Source organism: Glossina fuscipes, unplaced genomic scaffold, assembly GCF_014805625.2.
Source record: "Glossina fuscipes isolate IAEA_lab_2018 unplaced genomic scaffold, Yale_Gfus_2 2, whole genome shotgun sequence".
NCBI lineage: Eukaryota > Metazoa > Arthropoda > Insecta > Diptera > Glossinidae > Glossina > Glossina fuscipes.
The window spans coordinates 4601898-4620581 of record NW_023998416.1 but is presented as its reverse complement, the minus strand read 5'-3'; the positions used below and the strand labels follow the sequence as shown (position 1 = coordinate 4620581).

At 33.0% G+C, this 18684-nt stretch overlaps 1 protein-coding gene across 2 annotated transcripts in view; it reads left to right on the top strand.

The window, feature by feature from the left end:
• The window catches only part of LOC119633233 (leucine-rich repeat and calponin homology domain-containing protein), a 37993-nt gene that overhangs the window by 16133 nt on the left and 3176 nt on the right, over positions 1-18684 (top strand). The window contains exons 2-10 of one of the 2 annotated variants that reach the window (XM_038026670.1): positions 2243-2620; positions 2709-2845; positions 2919-3153; positions 3213-3636; positions 3705-4307; positions 4373-4481; positions 6387-6524; positions 6598-6675; positions 8249-9947. In XM_038026670.1, the coding sequence (XP_037882598.1) occupies positions 2243-2620; positions 2709-2845; positions 2919-3153; positions 3213-3636; positions 3705-4307; positions 4373-4481; positions 6387-6524; positions 6598-6675; positions 8249-9556 (3410 nt within the window). In that variant the 3' untranslated portion in view covers positions 9557-9947. Of the gene's footprint in view, positions 1-2242; positions 2621-2708; positions 2846-2918; positions 3154-3212; positions 3637-3704; positions 4308-4372; positions 4482-6386; positions 6525-6597; positions 6676-8248; positions 9948-18684 lie in introns of those variants that run through there. The other variant, XM_038026671.1, reaches the window with a different exon arrangement.

Here is an 18684-nt window from a genome sequence, read left to right as displayed (position 1 = left end):
TCATTAGGGTGAGCGCTTGTTATCTATTGTCTACGTCCAACATATTTATTTACTCTACTTTATTAATACTCTTTTGAAAAAATAAATCATGGCTTAAGGGGGAAAAATAAGGACAGATTACTTTACGTAGAACAAAAGACTTCACTGCTTATGGCAAATAAAGGAAACCCTTTGGCTTTAGTCCATGTTTTTCGTTTTTCTAATTTAACTTTTGAGGGATGTGAAGGTATGTGTATAACTTCAACATAAAGAACTAATTACGAATGGGATTACCTTAAATAATGCGCAATAATTAATAACACACCTACGGGTAACTTTGTCTTGAGAGCACGAAATTATTGGCCGTTTTCTCGCTTTACGAAGATTCCCAAGTAACTCTAGATTTGTGGGAATGAAATTATTGGCCATTTAGGAAGATTTTCAAGTAACCCTTAATTTGATAAAGGAAACATTATCTTGTGATTATGAAATTATTGGCCTTTTTATCCTTTCAGGAAAGTCTAATCAATGCAGTCTGTAATCTGTACATTTCTTGGTATAATTGAAAATTTGGGAAAGAAAGATTTTTTTCTTCATACTACCTCCTTCATCATATCATTAACGTATCTTATTTCTCAAGCGATTGACTTTAAACTCAAAATTTGGCAAACTCCGAAAATTGCCGGCTGTAGAAAAGAAATCGGACAGACGGATAGACACGCATGAATCGATTTAGAAGGTGACACTGGGTATAGGTTCAGTCCTTCCGACTGAATGCGTTCACCCGCTCACACACTTACGCTGTACTATAAGTGTTGTAGGGTGTAAAATATGAACGGTGATTACTTGAAAAAAATTGATTATTGCAAAAAGTCTGAATTCAACTACGTTCAAAAGAAAAAACAAAAAAAAGCCAAAAATGTTTATTTATTTAACTCCATTCAAAAAATCAACCGTTTGAGCCTCATAACCCTTTTGAATATCGTTTGTGAATATTTAAGGACTCATTTTAGGCAACAAGCAGAGCAAAAAAAAACAACCTTTAATTTAATTTAAAAGAATGACGAATTAAATTTTCAAGTTTCTGCCTTAATGTCTACCACCTTAGGCAGATAGTTTAAAGTGCTTGTTCCAAATGAGCCGTTTTTTATACCTTGACTTGCAAACGTTTGGATCTTTTAACAAGAAACTTTAGAGGACCTGTACAGTATTGTATGATATATGGTTTTCAGTCAGTCTATGTCCGTCCTTGCATTTATAAAAAACTTTCTCAAAATTTGTTAAAAACATTAGAAGTTCTTGCATGTATTCGCATGCATAATACAACATTATCAGTAGATGCATTACGTAGCTAAAAGCTTTACGCAATGGACGCATAAGGCCAAAGTAATATTCTTTCTTCTTACTATGCCCCAGAAGTAGGAAGTCGTAATACGCACACAGTAGCGAATATTTGAAGGAAGCGTGATTTTACTCCTGGATCAGAGTAGCGTGTTACTCTATATGCTCTTTCAAGCAGAGGATGTACGCTATTTTTTTAACTATCCCTGGGATAATATTTGGCAAGCGTTAGGAGGTTTTTAACACATTTTTCAACGGATTCGACGCTGTTGTCATTCTCTGACTGTATTTCAGACGGCATGAATATCTACCGTCAAGTTATTTTTTTGCAAAATTATTTTGACTAAATGAATAAGTAAACTGGCGGCTGAAACAACCCCTGCAAACAAAGCGAGTGACAGACTGGGCAGGTGTTTGGCCTGACCGTGTTGTTGTTACTTTATGAAAATGTTGGTATATCAACTGTTATAATGAATGGGTGCGTTATCTAACAATGTTGACCGGCAATTTTGTTGCCCTAAAATTTATGGTATAGGTGTGAACGATGTTCATTTAAAGGAAAACGGCACATACAGTACCATATAGTTCGTAAAAGAATAGCTCTGTTGCGTGACTGAATTGAAATGACACTTCTTGTTGGAAGACTCTGCATATTTATCGCTCATGATGGTCACGAACAAAGTTAGGTTGTCATCGCACGAAAGTGGCAGGTGCCCATTAGGCACAACAACGCACCAAACTCTACCTTTCCACTGCCGCAAATTTAATTTTCTTTTAATATAAATTTTGTATTCCAAGTAAGTCTAGGAAGACTAATGCGTGTTTAATAAACTTAGCGCATGAGTTAGATGCAAAAGCCGTACTACTTTCATTTTTTATATTTTATAAAAAAAAAAAATTCTTTCTTTTTCTTATTTTATAGATTTATCCCGAAATCGGTTTTGCGAGCTGCCCGAAGAGATCACTACATTCTCATTTTTAGAAACGTTGCTTCTCTATCATAATACCATACGCAGTGTACCGGAATCAGTTAAGCACTTGACTTCTTTAACGTATCTTGATTTGCGTAGCAATCAGCTGTCGTCTCTGCCGCGAGAATTGTGTTTCCTACCATTGCAAGTGCTGCTGGTCTCGAATAATCGTCTGACTGCATTGCCCGACGAATTAGGTCGCATGGACAGACTGACCGATTTAGATGCATCGTACAATCAACTAACGTCACTGCCAGCACGCATTGGCGAATTGCGTTTATTAAGATCTTTTTCATTGCGAAGCAATCAGTTAATGTATTTACCCCGAGGTATGTATTCTACTCACTTCACTGCTCACACTGTTTATATTGTTGAAGTGTTGTGGTTACAATTTTGTTTTTGCTTATGTTTACATAGAATTAACGTGTCTAACATTGGTTTCCTTGGATGTATCAAACAACCGCATTTCTAGTCTGCCTCTTGAAATACGTCAAATGACCACATTGGTTGAATTAAACTTAGAAAATAACCCTTTGACATCGCCACCAGCTAGTGTATGTACTGGCAGTGGTCTATCATTCTATTCAGTTTGTAATTTCTTTAATTTTTTGCATGTTGCCCATTTAGCTTTGCATTCGTGGTCTTGTGCACGTCTTTAAATATCTTGAAACTCAAGCAACCAAAGATGAAAAAGGATCCCGAGCTGGCGGAAATTATGATGGCTACACCACGTTACGAAGAGCGCCTCGTCACAATGTTGGCGGTAGTGTTTTGGAAACAAATCGTCTAGCTCGTCATCATATTGATTCGGGCTATAGTACTTGCGACGGCATCGACAAACGTTGGTCCCATGATATGCCCCGTAAGCATAGCTAAGCACAAAAGGAAAATATATTATGTTAATTCAATTCCATTTTACAGTAAAGTGCAAGCACGAACCTTCGTTACGTTTAACGCCTACGACGCCGCCTAAGTCAACACTTTTAAATGCCGATCTTATGGATTCTTCACTTACCTCGAGCACTAGTACTATAGTAGACGAATCGCTGGCGGTAAATGCGGCAGTAGTGAAACCCTTAAATGTGGATGTCGTTCAAACTGCAACAAGAGACAGTGCTAAGCTTTCGCTAACAAGTCAAGACGATATTTCGCAATTATCAACTGGAACAACAACTGCAACACCTTGTTCCACTTCATCCAGTAATGATCCTTCACCCGAGCTGGACGACGGCCTAATTGAACACCAGCAACACATGCAACAACAACAACAACAACAATTATCGCTATTCTCCTGCAAAATCGATGATAAAACAAATAAGAATATAGGAAATATACAAACTTACAGGTATTTGTAATATCCATCGTTTATATTGGTTTTTTTTTTTTTTTGATAATTATTCGTCTCCTTTGCAGGGAATACAAGGAAGCTTTAAAACAGCAGCGTAGTCAAGACGTGTACAGAATCAAAGAAAACCAAAAACAATTAAGTGATTCGACTGAATTGTTGCATTCAGTAGTGAATGCGTGTAATGAACAGGTGGATATTCGACTAAATAACGTTAATGCGCAAAACGCAACTGTGCCAAAATCCATAATGAAGACTAGTACCAATAATCCTTCGAATAGTGCGTTTAATGTTTGTCCGGGCGGTGCGGTAAATAACGCTAGTACAAATGGACCGAGCGAAGATTGTCTTGTTATACCAAAGAAACCGATTCAAAAAGTAATACCATCTCGTAACACGGAATTAATGTCGCAGACGGTGAAAAGTCAAATAAGTGCGGAATTAATGCTGAACGAAAAATCATCGCCAATCACAAATGGAGATTGTATTGGTTACGTCAAGCCAAATAGTCCTTTAAAAACAATAAATGGCAATGCAGGCAGTGGCAACGCCAATGGTGTCTCTGGTATAGGTGTAGGTATTTTAACAAATAATAATAAATTTACAACGAATGGAGGCATTAAATCACCAGTTGGTAATGCCACCAAACTTGGCACCAGTAAAACTCATCGGTAAGTTTTTTTTATTTTGAAAACCTATTTAAAACTTGATAATTGTCTGTAAATGTTGTTAATAGTAATGTTACTTGGAATCACGATATACCGCCAGAAAAACTAAGTTTCACCATGCGTCGGGAATTCGATCGTCAACGAGAAGAAATTGAGTTAATGACTCAGCTACGTAGTGTAAGTATTATTATCGATTAATCATAAAATAAACAGAGTTTATTATAGAATCTCAAGCTAAAAATCTTTTGATAACCAATTTTTCTAAAAATATTTATAAAGAAGAAAAAACGAAAACATGTTCATACTCACCCATAACCCATATTTCGTTGCCAGTTAGAGTTGAATTCCATTGTTCTCATATATCGATTGCATATATAACAAGTAAGAAGATTAAATTCTGTCGTGCCCGAATCCTTCACACCTTCCCGTTGGGTAGATGGGGATGGGTTTACCCATTTTTAGAATAAAAATGGACATTTATGTGGGGTATGTGTTTTGCTTTATAAGTAACAAAGGCGGTAATAGTTTTTCTTATGTAGACGTGTGATATATGACACACTATGACATGAAGTAGGCGTGGCTGAATTTTTTCACTTTTGTTGAGGTACTACAGCATTGCCCACAGAATATACGTGCAAGTTGTAGATTTATCTGCTTTAGTTTATGGGTGATGAGCAAAAAAAAAACAAAATTTTATTCCTTTTGAAAAACAGAGGTGTATTCAGCTTACGCTGCATTGTAGGTGTGTCCTTCAACCGAATTAGCCCACCTGCAATACCAACCTGCGTGCATGAACTTCCAATGTCTCCAATGGGGTATGTTTTCAATAGGCATTGCTCAGGCGGACAGACAAAATCAATGCACCTTTCATCTTTCGGCGGTGGGTATAATAATATCAAACTTACATATTTCAAGCCATAGCTTTATATGATTTGGCAGCATTTATAACTAATTCCACTAAACGAAAGACGATATTTGCTCGCATCATTTTTTAGAAATATGTGGTTTTTGCAGTTGTAAGTGTAAATTCTTAGTCCGCTTTAGCAAATATTTGAACTTGAACGGTAGATATTCTTCAGGAAAATTTTAAAATCCAGTCGATAAGTATATGGTAGAAAGTTTATATTTCTGAGGTTATAATTTAGAGAAAAAAAGTAATTGTAGATGTTGCAAGGAGCGACTGAACTATAACTGAATTCAAATGAGCTTAGAACAATACTAGTATTTTGGGAAAAACAGTAAATATAAATAATAATAATTTTTGATGTGAAATGAAACAGTTTTTCGAAAAAGAAGCCAAGAACTAATATTGCTGTGGGAAACGATTAAAAGTGGATTTGTGAAGCATTAACAAAAACTATAAAGTTAGCGCACTTTTTTGATTGATCTAATGGAAGATACGACGAGAAAATTGAAATGCAAATAAAAGAATGTTCTTCAGCTATTAGGGAAAGCTTCGAAATATTTCAATTCTTGCTTAACCGGAACGAAAGTCTATGGCTTCTCATTTATGATTTTTACATGTTCCAGATTATATTTTAATAAATTAGAATTATTTGCTCATTTGATTGTTTACTTTACCTATCCTTCTTTGCATTTATGTGTAATTCGTTAAATATGCAACGAATAAGAAACTTACTGCAATTAGAAAATAATCGGGTAGTATCAACTCGGAGAACTATAAATTGTGTTTCAATACATGGATGCACTTGATGTCGAAAGCAATATACCGACTTTTGAACTTTTTTGGGAAAATAATGTTTTCAAAAACATTATAGGTTATTAAGACTTATTGTGAAATGACGGTTCCTGAAGTTACCGCCTCCTATTTAAGCACAAGGCCATTAATTGTCTGTCGCATGCATTTGACCAAATGTATGAGACTTCGTTCGATGATAGGAATATGCTCCCCTAGACAAACATTTAAAGTCCCAAGCCTGCGATATTAACAAACGAACAGTTTACAGGCAGATATAGCTAAACTGAATCAAGATCAAAAATACGTATAGAAGCTACGATTCATATATTTATTTATATATACGATTTCCTTGCGAAACTGATGAATACATAACTAATTTGTAGATTATTGAAACTCGTCTTAAGATGACGCTTCCTGAGGATATCGCTTCTGCTTTAACCGATGGAGTCATTCTTTGCCATTTGGCCAATTATGTGAGGCCCCGCTCGGTAGCTAGTATACATGTGCCATCGCCAGGAGTAGTAAGTTCTCGCATATTTAACTTATATTCTTCGAATTTTGCTCAATTGAACTTTTCCCTTCATTCAAATACAGTCTAAACTAACAATGGCTCGTTGTCGAAGAAATGTGGATAATTTTTTGGAAGCATGCCGAAAAATTGGCGTAGACGAGGTACGTATTTTTTACATTTTACATAGAGCAATATATATTATGTGATAATTATATCTTATGACTAATATTGTATAATCCATGGCTTGTATATTACAACTAATACATTTTTGATCATAATGGACTTCAGCTTTGAGAGTTGTCTTTTAAAACATCGTCGGAAAAAAGACAAAACGCATTGATTCGTTTCTAAAAAGATTCACGGAAAAACCTATACTAAAACTAAAATAACTTTCGCATTTAATTCGAATTTATTAAGTGGAGAACAAATGGATGTAAATTCTTCTCGATATGCCATTTATATATTTGTTAATTGTGCCATGTCTATCGGTGTATCGGAGACAACATCTATTGACTTAATAGCTGTGCCAAGCATCAGTTTGATTGCTATGGGCGTTTACTTACGTTGTTAATTTAATTTAATGAAACATTTAGCGGAATTAATAATATGACACACACACAGCCTTATACTGAGCCCAAGCATTGATATGTCACTGGTCGTATATTTCTGCCGAACAATGCTAAAACCTGGCTTGTCATCTTTCAATGGGCCTTTGGTAAACTGACGTTTAACCATAAATACCTGACATATTTGTTTTTTAGCCTTGAAAAGATGTACAAATTTTCAAAAGCTGAAGAGAAGAAAGAAATTTATAGAAAAGTTTTTAAGCAATTTTGTGGAAAATAAGCTAAGGAAGGCAGATAAAAGACTTTATTGCTTTTTATTTGTAATTCATTGGTCAAATGCATCCGATTGGATCGTAAAAGGGATAAAAATCATTAAGCTAAAATAATGTATAAACAATTTGCCTTTAATTTGCTCCATAACTTGGATGCATTACCCGACAGCAATTTTAAAATCGGAAAATTTTGCACTCGCTAACCGTTTAATCTCTACTCGTCATGAAGAATGCAATACCCAGGACCATAGACTGGCCACTGTTTTAGCGCAAAATTATTATTGGAGAATTTTATCGTCACTTCTACTTCGAAATATCAATTTATTATTATTATTATTAATTTCGCCAAAGAAATAAATTCTAAGACTAAACTCTTAAAAGCACTAGCATCTAAGACTATCGGCTCTTATTAAAAACTCTACCGCGCTTGAGATTCGAACCTACGACCATTCACTTGCTAGTCGAGATTCCTCGCCTTCGGCTAATCAGGCGGATACGAAATATCAAATTCTATAAAGAGTGACAGAAACGAAGACATGCGAACACAAGCACTAATTTTATGACCGTTGAATGGTGTCAGTGCCAGAATAAGACTGTTATACGCATAGAATTAAAAACAATTGCACAAAAGGGTTTCATTTAAAATTTTTTTTTTCGTTTTACTTAAAAAGTAGATAATCGGGATTATCACCTTAAGCAAATAACAATTCTGCAGTCCATTATGATCCATTTATATATGTACATAAAGTTTTTATAACTATTTGAAAATTGTTTCGTATATTCCTACCTTGTTGTACATTCCTTTCCCACTTGTATAAAAGAGATTAATTTAAACAAAATAGTTCTACAAAATATGGCTTAAACTGACAAAATCTGTTGTTTGGTGTTGGTTGCAGGAGTTGATTTGCTCCTGCTCTGATGTTATACCATCCTTTAACAGCATTGACGAGGTCGACAACGCTGTAACTAAAAACAGCAATACATCGCAAGCCAACTGTAATAATAATTATTCTAGCGCAGAGAATGAGCTGGAGCTTAAGCGAACGCAGTCAAAAACTCTGCCTAATCCAACGGCCGTATTGAAAACAGTGGCAGCATTAATTGCCCTCGATTGCAATCCGCATCATAGGAATGTACAAAATTTACAGCAACAGCGCGAATTTCAAATGAAATTGCAAATGTTTCAAAGGCAACAAGAACTGCCAAAGCAGAGACTTTTGCCGGAATACATGCTGTTGAATAAAAAGGGAAAAACGCCTAATCAACGTCGTTGTGTGCTGCTCGAGGGACTCAACGAGGAAGATACGGAATTGGAAGCGGAAAGGCGGGAACTCAATGATCAGTATGATGGTGAAGAGCAAAAGCAATTAACTGCAACCTGCACCAAAGAACAGATGATGATAGTGGAGTATGAGAATTCCAATTATGAGTTCGATAATAATTTTAATAAGGGCCATTGCAGTGACCAAAACAAACATGAACTTACCAATGGACAAAATGAAGACAGCGGCAACGACGACGTTGATGGTGACACTGTTCGAGCAGGGGAAAGACCCAGGCATAACAACATTTATCGCTATGCGAAATTGAAAACATTTCAAAAAATTAAACTGAATCTAATTACAGCCCACGGCAACAATGGTAATGCTTTTGGCAATTTTGGCCATCCGCAAGAAGATAGTATTCTACAAACAATAGTCGAAAATGAAAACGATGCCATCACACCCAATATAAGTTCAGCCAACACTGAAGTCTATCAAATAATAGACGAAAAAGTCAAATGTTTTAACAACGAACTGCCACTTAAGATTACTAACATAGGATCTCAAGCAACTACTACGACGACTGCGATCACACCTAACAAATATAAGCTTTTGGAATTGCCTTCGATGGGAAACAGCGCGGATAAATCAAATAATTTTACTACAACAGCAAACTCGGTTTCAAAACGCATAGAGTTCTTTGAACACGCCAATATACCGAACGGTGGTATTATTAAACCGAAAACTAACATTTACAGCATATATCGGGGAAATGACCGGGTCGAAGATGACAAACTTGTCGAGCAACTTGTCAAAAACAAGGAAGCTGGCGCTTCTGCGGCTTTCCTGCTGCGTCACGACTCGCACGTGCTCACCGTCATATTGTCGTGTGTCTTCATTGTCACATTTTTATTATTAGTCTTCTTTCCACTGCCAGGCTGAATGCAGCCAAAAACCCATTCTTCATATACTTCATTAGATTTCCATAAGAGAATCTTATTTTTTTTACTTTTTTATAGATACTTGCAAAGGGATAAAACGCTTTCTTTTGAAGCTTTACGTAACCTTCAATTATTTATATCTTATACATGAGCTCCCTTAATATAATAATTATAATATATATTAGTTTTACATATATACTTTAAAATGCCCGCTATGCGTGCCATGAACTACTTTACGAAAAGACCAATTTCGCATAAACTATAATTTAAGTAACGTCTTTATTCCTTGAATATGTTTTGCATTTGAGAAGAGAGAGAAAAAAAAAAAAGAGGATTTCTTTTAAATATTTTTTTTTCAAATTAATGAAAGAGAAATGGAAATAGTATTATATAGTCATTGAATGTTTTTTTGGCTTTAAGATTTTCTTTTTTTTTATAATAATATTAATTAATTACTTAATTTATTTTTGATTTAAGTTTTCTTTTATTTACTTAATTGAATTCTATGAACTTGCGTGTAATTTTAACTGAATTCATAATTAATTAATTTAAATCTCGTTTGCTTAATAACGCTCTAATCATCGTATAATTGATTTAATCAACTCAATTAGTGACGGAGAACTAAACGATATCAGTTACATTAAAGTAATTTCCAGGTTGATTGCGGAGCAGGTTCATTATGCGAAAAAATTGCAACCAAATTATATTAATTTGCACTTCACTTACAGTCGAAGAAACGAAGACCTTTGTAATGTTAAATCAGATTCGAGATGCACGTCAGAACTGTTGTTATTGCCATGAATAATGTTGGTCATATTGCTGCCACCATATTACTATAAAATGTGCAATTAACAGAAACGTGTTTTTTTGCTCGATATACCTCGAATATTACGACGCAGATTTGACAAAACTCAATATACGGGAAATAAGAATTTCGTATGCGATTTTGGGCAAATCACTTGAATAACTAATATTCATAAAAATTTACATTATTAATAATAGTTTGTCATTGCATTAGCAGACGACAAATTTGCCTAAAACTTATTGGATATCTGATAGTAGCGGATATCAGTGATCCGTTAACAGCACATCCGCACATTTTAAAATAATTATTGTTCACATATTGCTAAATTGTCTTACAATCTTAGTCTGGCTGAGAAATTAGACATGATGCCCGATGCAGTGAACCACCAAAATCCCCATCGTCCGCCTGGCCTAGCAGTTACATATACTCAAAAACTGCTTTAGACTTCTTAATGTGAACCCAAATCACTTTAATCGAATTGCACCCTGCCTATAAACATATACATGCATATACAACTGGAGTAGTACGCAGTTACAGTATCATGTTTGTAAAAATTTCAACAATAATGAAGAACTTACTTCACTTAACGGTATCAACATCTTGCACAAAAGGTGTCTTCATAACACCTTTCTTTGTGATAAATATTAAAATAGTATTTATTGAATATTAATTAAAAATGATTCTGTGACATAATACACATATTCACGCTCTGTCACCAACATTTCCATTTTCCGATTGACCATTTCCCATTAGGAGTCTTTTGGAAATACAAATAGTGAAGAGTATACTTACATGCATCAGTCTCCAGTCCAGCCTATTCCCTGTATAGAGGCATAACAGAAGTATAGCCTAAGTGTATGCATTAGTTGATATTGTAAAATCGATGTGTCGAATCAGATTTCAACATTTTTGTAAAAAAAAAAGTATGTAAATCATATATCCTTTCGCTACTATTATTTCTTCTCGGCATCAAAAAAAAAAAACAAAGAAGAAGAAGAAGAAGATCCACTAACAATATCATACATATTTGTAGGCATTAAAGTTATTTGAAATTTTACATTTTCATAGGTTTCAAAGGTTTAATGCAGCATTTTTTTATTTATTTATTTTTTTTTTTATTATAAAATATTAAATTAATTAATATTTACATATTTATTTTTAGTAAAAAAATTTTGAAACCGGCTCTCATTATTTATAATTTAGTGCAATTTGTTGCAATGTGGAAAAAAAAAGTTTGCCAATCGCTTGGATTCCTTGTCTAATTTGCTTATAGTTTGGCTTAGAGAGAGACTATGCATGCACTCTACCGTTAAAAATTCATATCGGATAACCAAACCCCTATTGTCAAATAAATAATAACTTTCTCTTACTGTTATTGTTAAGAACTTCTTTAAAGTTAATGAACACTACTTTAGACAAATTTTCTTTATCTAAAAGTAATATTTATGTTCGTGAAACAATTGTTGACTTTGTAAGTTCCAAGTTAGCATTGATTCGGATTGAACTAATGCAGTTTTTTATATATGGCATGCAAGACAATCTCCCTAAATAGCTTATTATTGGCATTAATGCGAGTAATTACATTATAAGGCAGCGTTTATCCTCGCTGTGAGTATACGGATAGTTGGATTTTGTTCTATACTCAGGAGAGAGGAAGTTTATGTGAATTTCGTAAGAGCAAATACAAACTTCCTCTGAATTTCCGCAAAATGGGTCTGTTATTATTTTGTGGCTTTTTCGCATGTGTGGAATAAGTATATGTCTTTCGATTTCTGGGAAACTAAGAATTTTTGTAAGAGCGGACTATCATTATTGCGCGGAGGTCCAGTTCGGCATCGCCGATTACGTAATGTGGCAAGTTGTTAAGTTAAGGAGCTTAACTCGTAAAATAGTTTTGACAAAAACATCCCGATCCTTACCCTAACTCATGCGCGTACATAAATGCTATTGCATTGGTTTTCATTGTAAAGTAGAATGACGCATAACTGCTATTGAATTTCAATGTTGAGCCAAATTGTTGTCATTTAATTTCATATAACTACAATTTATTAACAATAATTAGTTATTAGCCGATTACCTTATTAATGCTTAAAGGCTTTAGCCTTAGAAATTATTTTTCCGGCTAAATTAACTATAACAGTAATAATAATAACAACAATAATTAGCTGAAAAATTGGATTTCTATCATAGTGGACGTTATGGCATTCATTGTATTATGCCATACCCTTACAAAATCACTGGTGAACACATCTCAGCGAATCTTCGTTTGTTGATTTGCTTAATAAGTACAAGAAATTGAATTGAATTGAATAAGAAGAAGAGATTGACTTTGAATTTTTGAACGTCACCGAGAAATTTTACTGTCCACAAAAATCCCAAAAAAGTGAGGGTAAATGGAGTGTCCCTAAAAAAACCTAAAAGTTGTTTTAGTAAAAATTTTAAAAAAATTTGCAATTGATTGCTTAATGGCGCGGTTCTAAATTTAAATGGTTTTAATTCAATTACTTGTTAATAGTTTCCAAGAGCATTCTAATTTAAATCAATTTAATATTTTCATATGCCTTTTTTTTCAAAGTAATTTGTCTAAATTGTTATAAATATGCACTACAAACCAAAAAATGAAAAAAGTGCAACTAATTGCAAATGAATGTTTATGTCCTCACGTATTCATTAAATTGAATTTATTGATTTTTTATGATAATTTATTGAATGCTCTGTTAGCCACCATCTTAATTGTTCATCCAAGACTATTACTATGATTAAATGTTAAAAATGAATTTATTTTATCAAATTATTTCAGTACACAGTCAGTACCTTATTAAGCTTGGTACGTGTATGTGTTCTCTTAAGCTTTGAAACTTAATTAAAAAAGTGTATTTTTAGTCTGCAGATTGTGATCTTAAATCAAGTGTTGAAAAATATCCCATTTATTGATGTCATGTAATAAAAACAAAACAAAAAATGAACTCGATTATCAATTCTAATGCTAATATTTGGCCCTTAACCATGACAATGTAGACAATGTAACATAATTATTCCAAGTCGGGCATTAAGACATGCTGCGCCTATCTATGACTTTAGTTGCTAATCCAAAATCAAATTTATCGCTGCATTTATTTTAGAAATTAACTTTCTAATGTAAATTACAAATAAGCAATTCACGTGCGTAAATAATTGCTGCGAAATTACGACCAAAACAAATTTTGATCCGACTATTCCTCGTCCTAGTGGAATGGTTAATTCTTTCATTCGAATAACTGATAAATGGTTCTAAAAGTGTCGATAATGATCCTTTTCTTAGCTTTTGGTGGGAATGTCTTTCGTTTTACGATATATGAAGTCTATGACTGCTAACAGTTCTGTTAGGTGTTCAAAATTTAGAACAGATCATATCTTTCTTATATCCTTACACACAACAGATTTTCATCTTATCTAGATTTCGCTTTGCAATCGTTCGGCCCGAGTCAATTCATTGTTTTCGGTCCTCAAATTCACTTTTCACCATCTGAGTGGCAAGAATAAATTGTAAAAAGAGTTATTTTTTAAAGAAAATAAGTGAAACTTCTTGCCAACTGAACCGGGTTTGGCATTAGATTCGTTAACTTTAAGGTAATTTGTATGGCTTTGATTAGGCGCCTCCAAGCAGAATCGTACATCGTAGCATTTCAAGGGATTTTAAAGGTTTTTAAAGGGTTTTGGTAGGGACTTCTTTCTACGTTCGCCTAGAGTAGAAGGAACTTTTGGGAGTTCCATGATTACACTGAGTTTTATAACTTATTCCCCACATCCATTAGTATTTGTAGTTCTATCAGGTATTAAAACCTGACAACGTTGTTGTCATGTTGTTTTCGTGCTCTCAAATATAAGACAATGTTTTTTTGTAGAGCGGATTTCACTTTGGAACCGATTTTGACGATTAATCGAAATTTTTTTTCTCTTCTCTTTCCTATCTTGGAAGAAAAATAAAATCGCAAATCATCATGTTTTAACAATTAAAAAAAAAAAGAAAAGACTAATGGGAATGGAAAAGTTGACTTAGGGCTGCATTGAAGATATTACAGATAGATATACAAAAAGCTGTAAGGTTTATTGATTCAAAAGCCAATAAATCGATTGTGTTGTACAATGCAAGCATCGCAGACAGCAGATAAACCAACAATTTCTCGAATATTAAAATTTGAAGCCTTCAACGGTTTTTTTCTCAAAAAATGTATCGCTGCATCCGCTTGCCTTGAAATTTTAGCTATGGCTTGACAATAGAATTTTTTTTTTTTTTTTAAATTAAAATTTGCGCATTCTAGCAAGCAAATCTTTCAAGCAATTTAAAAAAAAAAAATTTCAATTTGACTTTTCTTTTCAGTTTTTCCGAGAAAAGCCTCATGTGAGCACGATTTTGATTCACTTTTTTCGAAAATGTTTAGTTCGTTCTTGTAAGTTTAAAATTGTGGCTCATAACAGACGGCAAGGAAGAGCAAGCAAAAAAAAGGATCGTTGCCACATCACAATTTTGATTTTAAGAAATCCTAAAAAAAATTGTTGTCCACTTTCATATGTAAGATCTATTAGTAGAACTTTTAATTCTTTTTTAAAATCAATGAATGTTACTATGTTATGTTATTTTATTTTATAAGCTTTTTCACTAAACTTTGTAAGAATTCGGTTTTTAAGAGATACCACTACTATAACAATAATTGTTTTGAGATGGAGGGCTTTCCTTCTCCTAGAATAATAATTGGCAAAAAAAAAAAAAAAAATGACCAGAGGTATTCGTGGCATTTTCAAGTGAAGATGCTCGGCAGCATGCCGTCTAATTCACTTTAATCTAAAAAAATCGTCTAATTTGAATGCTTAGGCTATGCTATGGCTATGAAAGGACTTAGGATTTTTTAGATGTACTGAATTTTGTATGATTGGTGAAAATTAAAATGAAAATTAATTTATTAAAAAATATTACGAGCTCGTTTCGAAAAACTAATACTTCAAGAAAAGTTTCGTGATGTGTTTTTTTATTAGATGATTGCAAAAATTTTAATCAATTTTTCACTTGAAAAAGTCATTTATTGTGGAAAATTGGTAATCAATTTGGCAGGAGTAGAATTTTGAGAGCTCTATGATTAGCATCGGCTACGCTGAATAGACCAATGATATTAAATGGAAAACTTGTATTTTATGTAGAGGAAGGTTAAAAATGCACTGGTATTTCCCATTTTTTTTTATCATTCTTACCTGTAGATGTCGCTGATCAAAATTTTTGCAAACATCTAACAGTATAACAAATTTTTCGTTATTTTTTCCTATTAGTCCGCAATCCCAGTATCACAAAACTGTCTTCTCATTTTTTTCTCCGTCATCTGTTGAAATGAAAGAAAAAACGTGAGCCTATCAGAATATCAGAATTCATAACCATCAAAAACTTCCCCGCATTTAATATCTCAACCCATCAATGTCTTACATCTTGTCAGAGGTACAGCCTTATGTCTTCCCAAGGGTCATCTTAATGAGGCTATGACGACTTATTTTTGTTCGAACCAAAGACGTTTGGAACTGCATCAGAGAAGTCAAAAATTACTTGATAAAATATTGGGCTTCAACTTGTCAGTCTATGCTCATAGCATGCAGGTGTTCGTTTTCGGAAAAATGCCGAAAAATTCTAGAAAAATAATACTTTGAAGGATTTTCTTTCTTCTCCACATAATCTACAAAGTCCAAACCATTTATTACGGCAGCAAAAATATTTTTGTTTGCAAAAATCTGCTGTGATGTTGTGCTTATACAATTTCTAATCAAAGGTAAAATACGGACAATTAAACGCATATTTTGTGAGCGCCAGTTCGAAGGTTCGCTTTCGGGACGACCAACGGTATGGACATACGTGCAGAACATGATATGTAGTAAAATGTCTAATTCTTTTTAGAATGACTAGATGAACCACGTACTAGTTTTTTTATTTTTATTTACTTTTTTTTTGTAATAGGGTCGGTAGTCCTAGTTGCTCAAGCAATGCTTTTCTTACTTTATTTCAAAAATTAATTTTTTTGGGGTAAATGACTTGTAATAATAATAATAATAATAATATTTGACTTGCTTTTGTGTAAGTATGGAAACTTCCAATCAATATTCAGGGCATTTCCAAATATCCGATCACGCTGAAACGGCTTACATATTTTTGGTACATATAACTCAAAATGGCCGACTTATCTTTTGTTAATAATCTCCTTGATATGAAATGAGCAAGCTTGGAGAATAGAATGCCCCGAACTAAGGGCGTTAATTGTACATTAAGTACGGTGGTTGAAGTAGCGGTCTTTAGCGAATACAGGCTAAAGTTTAGATAGGAAACATGTCTTAGCGAAGTGATAAAAAACTTCAGAGTATTGTGTTAGTTAAGCAATCGTCGGCTCTAAATTTTTATGACAATTATTATAATATTTACTATTTTGGTCAAGAGTTGAAAGAGTATTTCGTGGCGGATTATGCACTCTTTAGCTGTACAAGCTCTCACAAAGTGTGTGCGATAAATTTCTGCTTTCAATCTATGCGAGTTCTGTTACTACACGTAGGACGAACACACGATTATAATTAACTCGAACCTGATGCTTATACACCTGTAAGTAAGAACGTCTCTTAGAAGAGTAAGATCGAATCCAAAATCGTTTAGTACTAAGTATAAAAAAAAATAAATCGAAAATGTTAAGTTCTTTGCGGGCTTTTGAGGCTTGAGCTTAGTACAATTCTCATATATACTAACAATATATTTGAAAAATCCGCATTATTTATTGCAACCTGTAGTACTACAATAATATTAAAAATTTTGAAATATTTACCTTTCCGTACCAATAAAGCTTAATAATTAAAATTAATAAGAAAATAAAATTGACTTAAAAAAAACAATTCGTGGGTTAAGAAATTACAAATCGCAGCGAGTGTAAAGCATTAAACACGGTTTCCTCTTCAATTGTTTGGTTTTAATAAAATAATGTGTTAATGAATCGTTTTACTTATCAAGCTGATGAATAACGCATTCAGCTCGCATTTTCATTTGTTTCGCAATGTAACAAATTCAGATAAAAGTGCCTTACGCAGAAAGTTGTAATAGAAAAGTAGAGAAAAACAAATAAGAAAAACAAAAAAAATTATTTATTATTCGCCTTAAGGCGAATTTTGCATATCCATCACTTTAAGACGCGAAATGCTTGGATTTTGTTAAGAGCACGTGATTTGTATTTTTTTTTTTTTTTTTCAACCAATCATGAAACCTGAATTGCATCGATATTTGCTATAGTCTTTAATCTATTATATAAAATGTTTTTCAATATGATTGCCAATATATTAAGTATATGACATAAACATATATGAGATCCTTTTCAATTTTCCCAATTTCCGTTTGCCAAAAATGTATAAATCTTTAATTTCTTTTTTATATCCGGTCAGGGAATTAGAAGTGAAATAACGCACACAACGCATTGCATATATTTTTGCTTTGGTGGTGGATAAAGAAAATAGAAAATAGCCTCTCGCGCATATAGTTGATGATGAGCGACGATTGACGAATGCTTATGAACAGATTTTTGTTTTAAATTTATAAAGAATTCCTAAAGCTTTGCACTCGTTAGTGGCGAACGTAAACCACATCTAAAATTACGTAGATTCAACTTAACAATTTAGTTTAACAATCAATCAATAAATCTGTAACTAATATTCCTTAATTTAGAATTTATCATAATACATGATCGATAGAATATCAAATGGAAGCAAAAATCACTTTTTACGAAAATGCATTGAATCTTAACTGTTAAGAAAGAAAGAGAGAGAGAGAGAGAGAGAAAAAAAGAATACCAGTTAATACTTTTTTGGATTAAATTAATCTAAACCTAATTGAAAAGCAAATCAATCAATCAATCAATCAATCAAACCATCAACCATTCAAAATAACGAAAGTATTTAAGTATATGTAAACATTTTAAAAACTAATACAAATGCCAAATATTTTATATGCACATTATTGATATTTTATTGTGAAATGCATTTATTACAAAATACATACAATCAGTCAGCCAACAAAATGAAATTTTTATCTCTGTACTTAATCTTAATATTAATATATATATACGTAAGGGAGTCTAAAAAGGAAAAAAGGAAACCAAACGTTTGCATTTATTACATTTAAATAAAATTTTGCATACATATATATAAATATATATAACTGTATATGCATATATATATATATATATAACTGTATATGCATATATATATATATATATATAACTGTATATGCATATATATATATATATATATAACTGTATATGCATATATATATATATATA